At 44.2% G+C, this 13809-nt stretch overlaps 1 protein-coding gene across 1 annotated transcript; it reads right to left on the bottom strand.

Moving 5' to 3' along the window:
• Positions 1-10387: 10387 nt before the first annotated feature.
• Positions 10388-13809, bottom strand: ecrg4b (ECRG4 augurin precursor b). The gene is made up of 4 exons (XM_062528238.1): positions 13642-13809; positions 13066-13116; positions 12323-12489; positions 10388-10822 (listed from the first exon to the last, which is right to left on the bottom strand). The coding sequence occupies exons 1-4, from the start codon at positions 13709-13711 to the stop codon at positions 10673-10675; spliced, it is 438 nt and encodes a 145-aa protein (XP_062384222.1). The 5' UTR covers positions 13712-13809; the 3' UTR covers positions 10388-10672.

Here is a 13809-nt window from a genome sequence, read left to right on the forward strand (position 1 = left end):
AATTTGACCTAAGTCGTGAATGTGTATTCGGGCATTATAACTAGCTACAGGTATCAACAGTTCAGGGCTTCATTGCTACCTTGGCTTCACTTTGGAACACGGTGCCGTGCTGTGCTTGGAGATGCTATAACATCCTGAATAAAGAACTATTCTCGTAAACCAAGCCAGCCTCAAGTGTTACCTGCTCCTGCATACATTGGATGAACTCTGTCAACTCGCTGTCTCCATTTGGAATAAAGGAGATGATTTTAACAGCATTCTTCATCGATTCAGAATTTCTATGTTTATCTTAAGTCATTAGCATTGACTCCTGATCCTTTTTTATTTTCCCATTTCTATAACGTAAGGACTTCTCTCTCTCTCTCTCTCTCTCTCTCTCTCTCTCAAGGAGCAAGGATGTTCATGAATATTGGAACCATCCCCCTCCCCTCGCTTGTCAACCGTTCATGCACGCACGCACACACACTCACACACACACACACACACACACACACAGACACACAGACACACACACACACACACACACACACACACACACACACATAGATTCTCTTTCTCTTTCTCTCTCTCATACACACACAAACACACACACACGTGTAGACTCTTTCTTTCTCTCTCTCTATCTCTCGCTTCTCTCTCTCACACACAAACACACAAACACAAACATACACACACACACACACACACACACACACACACACCCCACTCCCACCACCACCACACACACACTTGCCCATAAAGCTGCTGGCTAAAATATGCTCACACGTTTTGATGACCCATCGAAAAGCAGCTGGCATCCCCTGAGCGCAAATCAGAGTGAGGCAGCCTTCTGCACTCTGCATGTGTGTGTGTGTGTGTGTGTGTGTGTGTGTGTGTGTGTGTGTGTGTGTGTGTGTGTGTGTGTGAGGCGACTTCTGCAGTCTGCATGGGGGTGAACAGAACGTCCAGACGTTTTCATTTAGCAGATGAGTTCCGAGCTCAGGTGTCTGTGTGTGTGTGTGTGTGTGTGTGTGTGTGTGTGTGTGTGTGTGTGTGTGTGTGTGTGTGTGTGTGTGTGTGTGTGTGTGTGTGTGTGTGTCTGTGTGTGTGTGTGTGTGTGTGTGTGTGAGAGAGAGAGAGAGAGAGAGAGAGAGGGACTAAGCATACAGTATACTGTATATGGGTGTGTGTGTGTGTGTATGGGGTGGAAAAGGGAAAAGAAGCTTCGACTAACATACATTTCCTCCTTTTCTCATCCCTCTCCCCAGTATCATATAGCTGTCTTGATACATAACATATACTGATATATAAATATAAATATTCCACACACAAATATGATCGTTTTTTTTATGGGTGCAAATGTTAAATTAAATAAAATGTGAAAGAAGAATGTTCAGACATTTTGGATAATTACCTTGCAGAACAAACCTCTGATATTTCCTTCACCCTTTCTCTGTGCTCACTAACCAGAAATGTCATCTTAAAAAATAGGGACTGACTTTGCTCTCCTGCCATTTCACTCTCCAAAAGACTTTATTATCGTGCCAACATCAACATCACTTGGCACACAACATGACAAAGACAGATAAGGACAGCATTGGTGACCAGCACGGATGCTCTGGTGGTTTGTCATCGGGGTGTTGTGTTGTCCAAATGCCTGCCTGACCAGTGGGATGCCGGAGGACCTGCTGGCCTTTATTAAGCTGGGGCCGGGGCTCTCTATTGAGTCCAAAGGCCACGCTAACGAGAGACATGCCACCTAATATGAACTCCCCGGGCCGGGACGTGAGGAAAGGTCAGCGTCACATTAGAGCGCCGGTCAGCTCAGCTGGGGTCACCGACCACGGCGGCCGCTCTAAAGGTGTCAAAGTGGAGGTCCTTGTGACCGCGATGCCCCCGGGCTCTTTAACGAGGAGGACGTCCGAGCTCTCAGGGGTCATCTGAGAGAGGGGTGCAGTCACACAGCGCACGGACGGACGCCGGCCATCGTTGCCGGCCATCGTTGCCTGCCTTCGTCGGCCTTCCTCGGGGCGGCATCGGCTCCAAGCATGAAAGACTCTCAGTGCGTTTGTTTCTGCTGGATCGTCAGCTGTTGCAATGGCGTCTTCTGTTATATTCTGCTCCGTACTTGAACACCTTCACCCGACACGGAATACCTTGTTTGCCCAATGATTACAATTTTAACACACACATAAATTCTTTCATATCGTAACATGCTGATTTCCTAGAGCAACACCCAACAGGATCTGTGTAGCCACTAATTACAGTAACAATAGCGGCAGTTCCACACACACCTGGCTCCACAAATGAGCGCTCTGAGAGCCTTTGGCACGTTGAGCGAATAAGACAACAGGCGAGACGTGATGCTCTGGTGCCCCCTCTCTGTGTGTGTTCTGTGTCTCTGTCGGACTGAATACAACAGCTTTTGCTTTGTTTTTGTCTCGTCTTGTTTTGTGTTGCCCTTCTTCAAGCCTCTCCACCTTCAGCCTGCAAATTACACAGCGCCATTTTGTCAAGCAGATGCGCTATGAGTGGGGCTCTCATGACAGGTGTGAGACTCGACAGGGCGAGTGTCGGAGGAAGAGATGCTTACTCATATTGACATTTCCTCACAACTATGGGGTCACTTTGCCATTTTCTCCCCTTGTGTCTACCGTGCGTGCTGGCCCCAGGCACCATAGACATCTGTTGACTGTATATTTCAAAAATAATTCAGATGCAAAGGTGGGGTGAAACAACTTGTTGAAAGCATGCCTATATTATTAAATATTGTGGCCTCTAAGATACACTGTATAATATGTCTGAATATTGGTACAAAAGCAAGTACACAATAATGACATTAAGTGATGCTTCTCTTGTTTTTATTAATTTATCTGCATTTATCTAGTTATTTAGTTCATAATGTATTGCCGTTTTTGAAATTGAATTACCCTGGGAAGATTCCATTCAACAAATTGGATGAAAGGTGTTGGCAACAGGCAGCAAGCAGGCTGAGATTAAGCATGTTGTTTGTGTACGGCCAGCACCCCAAAATAGCCGTGGTCCCTTCAGATAAACTACCCCCTGCTGCTGCTGCAAGGACATCACCACAGGAGGCAGCTCGGACCTCCAGAGACAGAGATGAAGAGGAGGAGGAGGAGGAGGAGGAGGAGGAGGGTCCTATTATTATTACACGTTCACCTTTTCAGTGCTTTTATGCATGTATTTGGCTTTCTGGAATGTCTTTCTATGCAAAAGCACAGCTATAACTAAATCCAGTTGTTTGTTTAAGGGCAGCCTAAATTTGAAAACACGATTCATTCAGAGACGTTCAAAGCTTTCTGCACAGTGTGACATCAAGTCTTGCAGCTTGTTGAATAAAGCCACCTCAGTCGTTCCTGCAGTGCCTACCAAAAATATTCACCCCCTTGGTTATGTCCACTTTTACTGCTTTTGTAAATGGAATATTGATCAATTTAATTCACCTTGTTCTGCAATCGTTTACAACAATTCCCTCTTTAATGTCAAAGTGAAAGCAGATTTTGCAACATTGATTTGATTGCAAAAATATTCACTCCCTTACAGTCAGCATTGAATAGATGCACCTTTGGCCGCAGTTAAAGCATAGTCTGCGTGCATACTGTAGGGCTTAATTAGGCTGCACATCTGGGTACTGCAACTTTACTACGTTTTTCTCTACGCAAGCTCTGCCATGTTGGAAGGGGAGCTGTGTGTGAACAGCCCTTTTTAGGTCTAGATAGTGAATATTTATCGCTTATTTTATATTATATATTCTTAATTAATCAACATTACTGTAGAAATTGGCATTCAATTTGAAATTAAAGAGGGGATTTGTTATAAATGATTGTAAAAAAAAAGGCAAATTAGATTTATTAAAGCAATATAAGGGGACATTTTCAAAGGGGTGAACACTTTTTTATAGGCACCATATGGGCCGAGTCTCTGCTCACGACTGGAGAACCAGAGTGCAGAAGTTTGTTCTGCAAGTTTGGGACGTGTACCAAAAATGTGGGAGCGAGGCCATTGTGCAATAGGCTTTTGTTTGTAGACCAGGCAGGCCCCACCATTGGGGCATTCTGTACAGAACTCTTCAGACAGACATGAAGATGGTGCTATGGTGCATCTTCCCTCTGGTATGTTGACCACAAAATAACAGCTGTATTATTAAGAGACCTCAGGAAATAATTCATTCATTTTTAACAGCCTTCCCAGACTTGCACCGTCACGAGACATTTGTAATGGCATCCCTCCATCCTCAACGACTAAATACATACAGCGTGGATTTACAGTGACCGGTTTAACATCATATGTACCGCTATGAGGTACATCTAGTTTTCTGTCATGTCAACGGATGTCTTCTACGGTGGTTAATTTTCAAGTGTATATCAATAACAAATGCACAGAAACCCTTCTTTAATGAACGCAATCAGGTTACTGCAGATGGTGCGATCTGTGTTCCATTGTAGCATATTTGAGGAGCTAATAAGCTTCATGTGTTATAACATGTATTGATCTTAACACTGCAAAAACAGAGCCCATTGCCACAGTCTAAACTCTATTCTAACCCAATGGGCTATGCTTATGATAACAACCTGGACAAAAAATGACAAATCAATCAGACTCAACAAAAGAATGACCTTAGATGAGACAATGACAGACAGCGACATTCAAGATGAGTGTAGCGAGCTTCAGATGATAAAATTACAGTTCCAATCCCATCGTGCTGTCTCATCATGACTGTCTATTTTGTGAAATGTCATCTGGGTTCTGACAGAGAGGGAGAAGTCAACAAAACAGAAACATTAAATGTCCTTAGTTACTGTTATTACTCTTTAATTCATCAACACCAAGTTATTTTACCTCAGGCTCCCACTCTGATTGAATCTGTGACTGTGTGAATGTGTTACAAAACATCCTCTTAAAACCACCACCAATGCTGTCCAAGGTCCCAGATTGTCTGGCTGAGGTCTGATTAATAGGGATATTCATTGGGTTTGAAAAAACACCAAGGCACGTGGTGTTCACATCAGAGTACAGACTTGTGTAAAATTGAATTGAGAATTCTTGAATTTGAATAGAAATAGAGGTCAAAAACTGGCATTTGTATTAAAACGTGGAGTATTCAGATTCCGAAGTCACATTGTTGAAGTGCTTTGTAGATATGTGTAGGCCTTCATTGCACACAGTGAGACCCTACTGTTGTTTCCACAACGTTTCACAACATGTAGGTGCCAAAGGCTCCCATGGGACTCAGCTTCTACACGAGGAAGAGAGTAGCTGGCAACATTCAGAACTGAATTGAGAACGACTCCTGAATTCAAAGTAAATTTTTAAATTTGAAGTGAATTTCTTTGACTTGAGGCCAAGAATTAAAGGAAGCAGAATAGTGAAATTAAATGCAATTCAAAAAAAATATTATACATATTCTTTGGCTTTTTGGCCAAATTTAGCAAATGGTTCAGAAGGGTACGCTGAAAAGTGAAAGCAGCCCGTCTGTGACCCTTTGTTATTTCTCCCCCTCCCCAGTTTGTTATATTTATTACCTCCGCCAAGGAGGTTATGTTTTCATCGGGGTTTGTTCGTTTGTCTTTTTTTCTGTCTGTCTGTTTGTCTGTCTGTTTGTTAGCAAGATAACTAAAAAACTAATGGCTTTTAGTTATTTTGGGACTGATCCGTATCACTGTTGGGATTCCGCAGGCGTTTATGTTTTTCACTTAGTGGTGTAATGGCATGGTATAGCCACGTGGTGGCGATCTGAATAGTTTAAGTTCAAATATAAGACAACCTAGGAAGAACAATACAAGCGGAGGTCTGCACTCTCTGAGTGCTTTTCTAGTTGTTTATTATCTTCCTTTGAATGGAGTGCTGACCCCGAGGACCGCTATCTGCGCCGGTGGTTAAATCTGTGCTAGGCTACATTGTGTTGGGAAGCTAATGGCGGTATTCTGCCCCTAGTGGGCAGTGTGGGCACGCCCTGGTGGATGAGAGTGGCCCCTAGTGGTGGCCCTGAGCACCTGCATAAGCTTGTCCTCTGTGTGCTCTATCTCGTCTTTCAGACATTTCCCGTGTGACACTGCCGTGGTGTGTGAGTGTACTGTGTGATCAGGCATGGTTGGATATTTACCAGAGGTATTCTCACAGTGTTATTGTAGCTTCCTCCGAGTTGGCACATCACCTCATGTCATTTGACTTTATTCTTGTATTGTACCCTCTTCTGCGGGCCTGACCAGGAGAGACTCAAATCAAATCTTGATTGTAACCGTCTTTTGTTTCCATCCATTTAGTTAGATAGATAGATAGATAGATAGATAAATACTTTATTGATCCCCAAGGGGAAATTCAAGATGGATGGCCTCAGAAGGACTAGGTAGCCATCACCAGTGTTAAGTATACTGTACATCCACTTATTATAAGTGTGTAGATCTTGCCTTCTGGGATTAGTCCTGGTCACAATTGTATACATTATAGGCTGTTTGGACAATGTGTAAGCCCAAAAATGGCAGTTTCGGTGAAAATGGAATATTATTGAATTATAAGAGATGTCTGAAAGCAGTTGGGAAATGTGCTAATGCCTCGACACCACTAAGACCCATGGCATGTATAATCCTGTCAAAGGTCAGGATCTTCAGCAGAATTTCACAAATCTCCATAATGTAGAATAATATTTTTCAAGTTTCTCTTTAATTTTCTCTCACTCTTTCTCCCCATCTCTTGCTCTCTCTCACACACACACACACAGACACACAGACACACACACACACACACACACACACACACACACACACAAACATACACAGACACATGCAGACACACACACACACACACACACACACACACATACACATACACAGACACAGACACACACACACACACACACACACACACACACACACACACACACGGACAGGGAGGGAGAGAAAGTTCACAGCACCTAGAGTATCAGTTTTGACATCTGCTTCACACCCTCTGTTCTAATTCTGCTAATTGAGAAGGTTTCTCAGTTGGAGGCAAAGGTTACGAATCCCAAACCGGACTGAGCTGATCTGCCGCTATTAAAATAACATGCAGCGAGCACATTTACAAATTGGGGACTTGAGAACAAAGAACAGTAAGTCGATTCTTAGAAAGCTTTGTTCCTAAACATAATCTTACAGGCTTTTCACTTAGGCTTGTTCTCTTTCTCTTTTTGCAAAGAAGAAGATTTTGGACACCCAAATGAAGACCTCAAGACAGTACAAGTTGTTCTATCTGTTTGCCAATGCTCAGTAATTAAAATCTAACAGTTATCTGACAGGCTTGCACAAAATTAAAAATGTTAGTTGTACACCATTCCATTGGAAATAAAATTGGTTGTGAATTTGATGCAATCATATCTGAGATTACATAAAATTACATTACATTACATTTGGCTGACGCCTTTTAACCAAAGCGACTTACAACATTGTAAAAACATTTAAGCTTTTTAGAGCACTTCTAACAACAAATTAAAAACCAAAATAAGTGCATCAATGATTGAAGGAGCGATGGGCCCCTTAATAGTCCAAGTGTAAATGGAGTCCCATGGGAGGTCTGGTCAAGCATTTGGCACCTCCATGTTGTGAACACAACAGTAGGGATTTACTGTGTGCAGTGAAGGCCTACTGTACACATGTCTACAATGCACTTAGACAACGTGACTTCGGATTCAGGAATTCTACACGTCTTACTGTAATACAATCGGCCTCTGTCAGAGGTGACCTTAGTCTGGTTAACGTGAATCAGAAGATGATAGTGTCATATTCAGAGTTCTGCTATAATCATCCTTACTTCCGCCAAGGAGGTTATGTTTTCATCGGGGACCAGCGTTTGTCTGTCTGTTTTTTTAGCATGATAACTCAAAAAAGTAATGGATGGATTTCGATGACATTTTCAGGGAAGGTCAGAAATGATCCAAGGAAGAAACAATTCAATTTGGGAGTGATCTGTTTCACCGTCGGGATTCCGGAGCCGTTTATGTTTTTCGCTTAGCGGTGTAATGGCATGGTATGGCCATGTGATGGCGATCTGATTAGTTTAGGTTCAAATGTTTGACAACCTACTGTAGGATGAGGTGCTTTTCTAGTTTTCTAGTTGGAATAGTGCTGTCAGTAAAAAACATTGCCATTGGGTTGTAGTCATGGAGTTCAACACAGGAGTCACGTGCTGTCCTGCCAACATGAGAAAAGGCCGCAGTGATCAACACAGGATCACGTGCTGTCTGCCAACATGAGAATAGGCCGCAGCGATTCCTCATGGTTGTCATGGCCACCGTCAGATGGCTCCGAAGACCACACAGAATTGACTTGCAAAGTATCCGTTACCCTGAGAACAGGGCCTTGCCGTACGGTAGCGCCACATGACAGATGAGTGTGCCGTTTACTGGAGTTCAACAGAGGGCACAAACAGCGTTGATTGTCACTTCTCTCAAAATGCAAAGTTGAAATTCAAGGCTCTTGGAATTTGCTTTTGTAGAAAGGAGAGGAAATGACACGTGTTTGGGCCGAGCCTGTAATACAGCAGCTATTTCTCCACATGGGCGCTTATGGGGAACCAGCAGTCACGTGAGGGGCTTCATGTGTTTGGGGTGAAGGGTCCTCAACAAAGCCTCACATCCCAGATTAACTCTCAGTGGCCTGGCCGTACAGTACGTGGAGACGGACATTCTCACCGACGTCCGTAATTCCTTGAATTAATCCTGTGGTTTCTCCATGTTGTGCTGTATGGGCAGGGAGTGTGTTGTGGAGAGCAGACCAAGAGCCTGGAGGGGAGAGGCAGGACATGTCTGGGATGGCTGACTGCAGTCTAAAGAGGGATGAGTGTCTTATTAGCTCTTATTCCCATCACTTAAGCCATGGCATGCTCGTTACCTCCTGAAAACCTCAAAAACAGACCATACAGGAGTTTGTCCTTTGTAGTGTGTTTCCAGACTCCCCCAAAGCCAGACTTTCTCAGTGAAAAGAGGACAACATTGTTTTACTTTCTTTTAACTCCAAGGAATGAGTTATTGTCGCAGGAAATCCCCCAGAGGGCAATTAAAAGTGGTAAACAAAGTCCTAATGGCTTGCGTTGTTTCACTAAAACAAGGAACTCCAGAAGTCTCCCCCACCCTCGTACAGACGTTGAGAGAAGGAACTCCACAAGTCTCCTCCAGATCAGTAGCTTGAACATTCGAAAATCTCCTAACAGTTTTCTTCTAAGTTTGGAACAGTCGTAATTCACCATGGGGAAAGTAATTACATGTACTGTACTGTACTACGGTAAATGAAAAATCTCAACAGTCAAACTAATCAAGTACTCCCTCTGCATCTGTACTCATTTTCATTCATGACATTCAACTTTTGACCTTCATGGAATGCTGCTGGAAAGGTTTGCCATTAATTATCCATTCCATGCCTCCTTTAAGCTCTATATAAGTCATATACTGTATGTGTGTTTACATGTTTCATAATTATATGTGCATTAAAACATTATATAAATGTTATGTTTTTATACATTATGCCTATTATGTTTGAAAACAGCAAAATGACACATGAATACAAACTGTGCCCTTCCTCCTTCTTTTCTGCTGGGAACCTTCTTACAGTCAGAACAGTAGTCTAGAACCTGCTTACAGTCAGAACAGTAGTCCAGAACCTGCTTACGGTCAGAACAGTAGTCTAGAACCTGCTTACGGTCAGAACAGTAGTCCAGAACCTGCTTACAGTCAGAACAGTAGAACAGAACCTGCTTATGGTCAGAACAGTAGTCTAGAACCTGCTTACAGTCAGAACAGTAGAACAGAACCTGCTTACAGCAAGAACAGTAGTCCAGAACCTGCTTACGGTCAGAACAGTAGGCTAGAACCTGCTTACAGTCAGAACAGTAGAACAGAACCTGCTTATGGTCAGAACAGTAGTCTAGAACCTGCTTACAGTCAGAACAGTAGAACAGAACCTGCTTACAGCAAGAACAGTAGAACAGAACCTGCTTATAGTCAGAACAGTAGAACAGAACCTGCTTACGGTCAGAACAGTAGTCTAGAACCTGCTTACAGTCAGAACAGTAGAACAGAACCTGCTTACAGTCAGAACAGTAGTCCAGAACCTGCTTACGGTCAGAACAGTAGTCTAGAACCTGCTTACAGTCAGAACAGTAGAACAGAACCTGCTTATAGTCAGAACAGTAGAACAGAACCTGCTTACAGTCAGAACAGTAGTCCAGGATCACAGCACTTGTGTGTGTGTGTGTGTGTGTGTGTGTGTGTGTGTGTGTGTGTGTGTGTGTGTGAGGAGTGTTTTGACACTACTGTGTCACCTTCATCGTATTCAAGAAACATCCACTGTGGACTGTCCACTGGATTTAACTAAAACATTTAACTGCACAAAAAACTACTAGCGAATACAGCTTAGTGAGTCCAACACTTTTAATACATTGAGGATATAGCACATGTTTCCCATCATATAGATTTGCTCATAGTATGCAGTCCAGTCGAAGAGGCACCTGTGAGCCTCAAGGCTGACGGAGATCCTGGGGATTGGATTATCTAGTACATGATATGAGTATAGCGGTAGCAACAGGCTGGACAGATTAGCATGGACATGGGCAGCGCTGCGTTTGCTCACATCACTGAGGTTCCCACTCCTGCAGGCCCCTAATGAGGAGCGGCCTTCCCCTGTGGGCTGCAAGCGAAGGCGGATTAATAATAGTCGTAATTGACGTTGGCGCCATAGCGGTATGAGCGAGGGTCGTGGTGTCCCGTCGGGGAGTTCTCGTCGTAATGGTGCTGCTGGTTGTGATCCCTGGATCGGGATTGGTCCATCCAGTAGGAGAGGTCCGTCTCCAGCCTCTGAAGAGGAGCAGACAAGGCAACAACTGAACACACTCTTATGAGAGACGTTTCATATTTCAAGCAGCAGCAATGCAGATAGCTGTGGGCTGATACATGCTACTGTGTGTTTGTGACTTATGGCCTTATCATGGGGCAGTGAGTTGACTTGATATCAGGAGGAAAAACAGGCGTTAGCTAAACCCTGCTTAATCCTTTTTGTTTTGTACATGTATAGTAAATGCTTTATTTTATTCACAGGAATCGTTCTGCCAGTCAGAAGACAAATCATTCCAACAGAATCACCATTTACAGTTCATGAATTGACAGGGTTTCTAAAAGACTTTCATAAAAAGTGTATGTTGCAGTCAGACTCAGTCAGCTCACAAAGTCCGTTTGAAAATGACGGGACGAAGAAGGAATATGACATGGGGTCACTGTCATAGACAGGAAGTGAGGTCAAAATGAATGTCTGCTGTGATGTGGGCACATCTGCGGACCCAGAAGGAGCGCAGATCTCTGGCCATTAAAATAATCACACACTTCCACCTACCAGAGCTGTCAGCCTGGCCCTAATCACACGGCCGTGACAAGGCTGTCAGGTTAAGAATAACCACAACATTAACATCATACGGGATTCAACCGCATCAACAGCGCATCAACACCACCTGGCCCTCTCGCTAATAAAGCCGTCATTAGGAGTGACCATGACAGGTCACTCATTTCATTAGATGAATACTGACTCGGTAACGAGAGAAGAGAAGAGGAGAGAAGAGGAAAAGAGAGAAGAGAAGAGAAGAGAAGAGAGATGAGGAGAGAAGAGAAGAGGAGAGGAGAGAGAAGAGGAGAGGAGAGAGAAGTGAAGAGAAGAGGAGAGAAGAGGAGAGGAGAGGAGAGGAGAGGAGAGGAGAGAAGAGAAGAGAAGAGAAGAGAAGAGAAGAGAAGAGAAGAGAAGAGGAGAGGAGAGGAGAGGAGAGGAAAGGAGAGGAGAGGAGAGGAGAGAAGAGAAAGTGTGCTTGATCATGCTTGACGGTGAGAGGTACATTAGCTCAAACCAGTAAGGGAGAAAAGAAAGAAATACAATCATTTCAAACAACCATGAAATCCTTTCTACGTGTGTACTATGGACTATGGAGTGATGCAAACCAAATGTCCCGAGTTACGAAAAACGGATAATACTTTTTGCACATTCTCCGACTTGATTATGAGAGAAGTGCGTAAATTTGTCATGCATGAAGATAAAGAATGTGAAAAAAACAGTATACTCACTGTCTCATCATAGCTTATAAAAAACAGTATACTCACTGCCTCATCATAGCTCATAAAAAACAGTATACTTACTGCTTCATCATAGCTCATAAAAACAGTATACTTACTGCTTCATCATAGCTCATAAAAACAGTATACTTACTGCCTCATCGTAGCTCATAAAAACAGTATACTTACTGCCTCATCATAGCTCATGTACATAAAACAGTATACTTACTGCCTCATCGTAGCTCATAAAAACAGTATACTTACTGCCTCGTCGTAGCCCATGTACATAAACTGCATGATCCACTGCTGCACGTCTGCTCTGCTGCGGTCCCAGATGTTCCTCTTGGCTCTCCGTAGTGGTGCCAGGAACTCCTTGGCCTTGGCTGGCGCCACGGCGACAGGTGATGGAGACTTTGATGGAGACTCTACAGCTGAAGGAGAGAGCAAGAGGTCAATACACACAACACACAACACCTGGCCTCAGGTACACGCACCACACAACACCCGCCCTCAGACAGACAGGCAGGCAGGCAGACAGACGAGCAGGTAGACAGACAGACAGACAGACAGACCTCGTCACAGTACCGTACAGACAGACATGTGGCGGTCAGACACTCAACACACAGTAGCCTCCCGGGGCAGTGCTGCTGAATTCTCCTGCGCTGACAGGAAGACAAAGTGAGTGTGACATGTAGCGAGAGCCCAGGGCCACTGCCACAGCCCTTTATCAATAATCATGCTCATTAATAATAACGATGCTCTCTTATGACACCACCGCTGATCAATCACACTGTCTGCGCCAGCAGTCAAGGTCAGCATCTAAAATGGGTCTAATCACTCTTGCACACATGTGGACGCCACAGCCCATGATGCTGGAGGTGAGGGGGGCATCAGAGAGAGGCCTGACGCCAAAGACTGAGAGGAATGTTTGAAGTTTGTGACCTCACTTGTGGGGTGAGCTTTCCGTTTGTTTACATAAACAACACAAACGTTGACACAGTGCCTACCATCTCTCTTCTTCAGGAGCCTTTTTAACGGGTTCTCATCGCTGGTACTGTCTGTGAAAGAAATGCAATGCAAAGAAATCCATTTACTGGTCAAAGTGCACCCAAACACCCAAAAACATCCATTAACCAAACATCGGCCGAACTCAGTTCTGATAAAATATACAAAATTAATGTTGAATGAATGAATTTCAATGAATGTAAATTGGTTTGGCTTGAGGAAAGTCCTCACAAAGCTCTGATGGGGATGCAAGAGCACAGCTGGATTTCTGAGGTGTTTTATCGACTGGAGAAGTATTTCTGAGGGACATTTGAATAGGTGTCCTCGCACAACAAGCTTCACCAAGCTCTGCCGATCAGCACACACACACGGACACCCCTGAAGGACTGCGCGCACACACACACACACACACACACACACACACACACACACACACACACACACACACACACACACACACACACACACACACACACACACACACACAACTGCAGGACAACACACAGACTCACCTGCAGGTCAGCACACACACACACACACACACACACACACACACACACACACACACAGGGACTCACCTGCAGGACTGCACACGGAGAAGAGAGTGCAGAGCAGCAGGAGTTGCATGAGGAGCTGCTGCACTGCCATGGCTGGAGAAGAGTGTGTGTGTACCACCGTGTGTGTGTGTGTGTGGAGGTGGAGGTAGACCGGGGCTTCTCCCCAGGCTGCGGAGGAAGGGGCAGAGT

This window comes from Sardina pilchardus, chromosome 23 (genome assembly GCF_963854185.1).
Source record: "Sardina pilchardus chromosome 23, fSarPil1.1, whole genome shotgun sequence".
NCBI classification, from domain to species: domain Eukaryota; kingdom Metazoa; phylum Chordata; class Actinopteri; order Clupeiformes; family Clupeidae; genus Sardina; species Sardina pilchardus.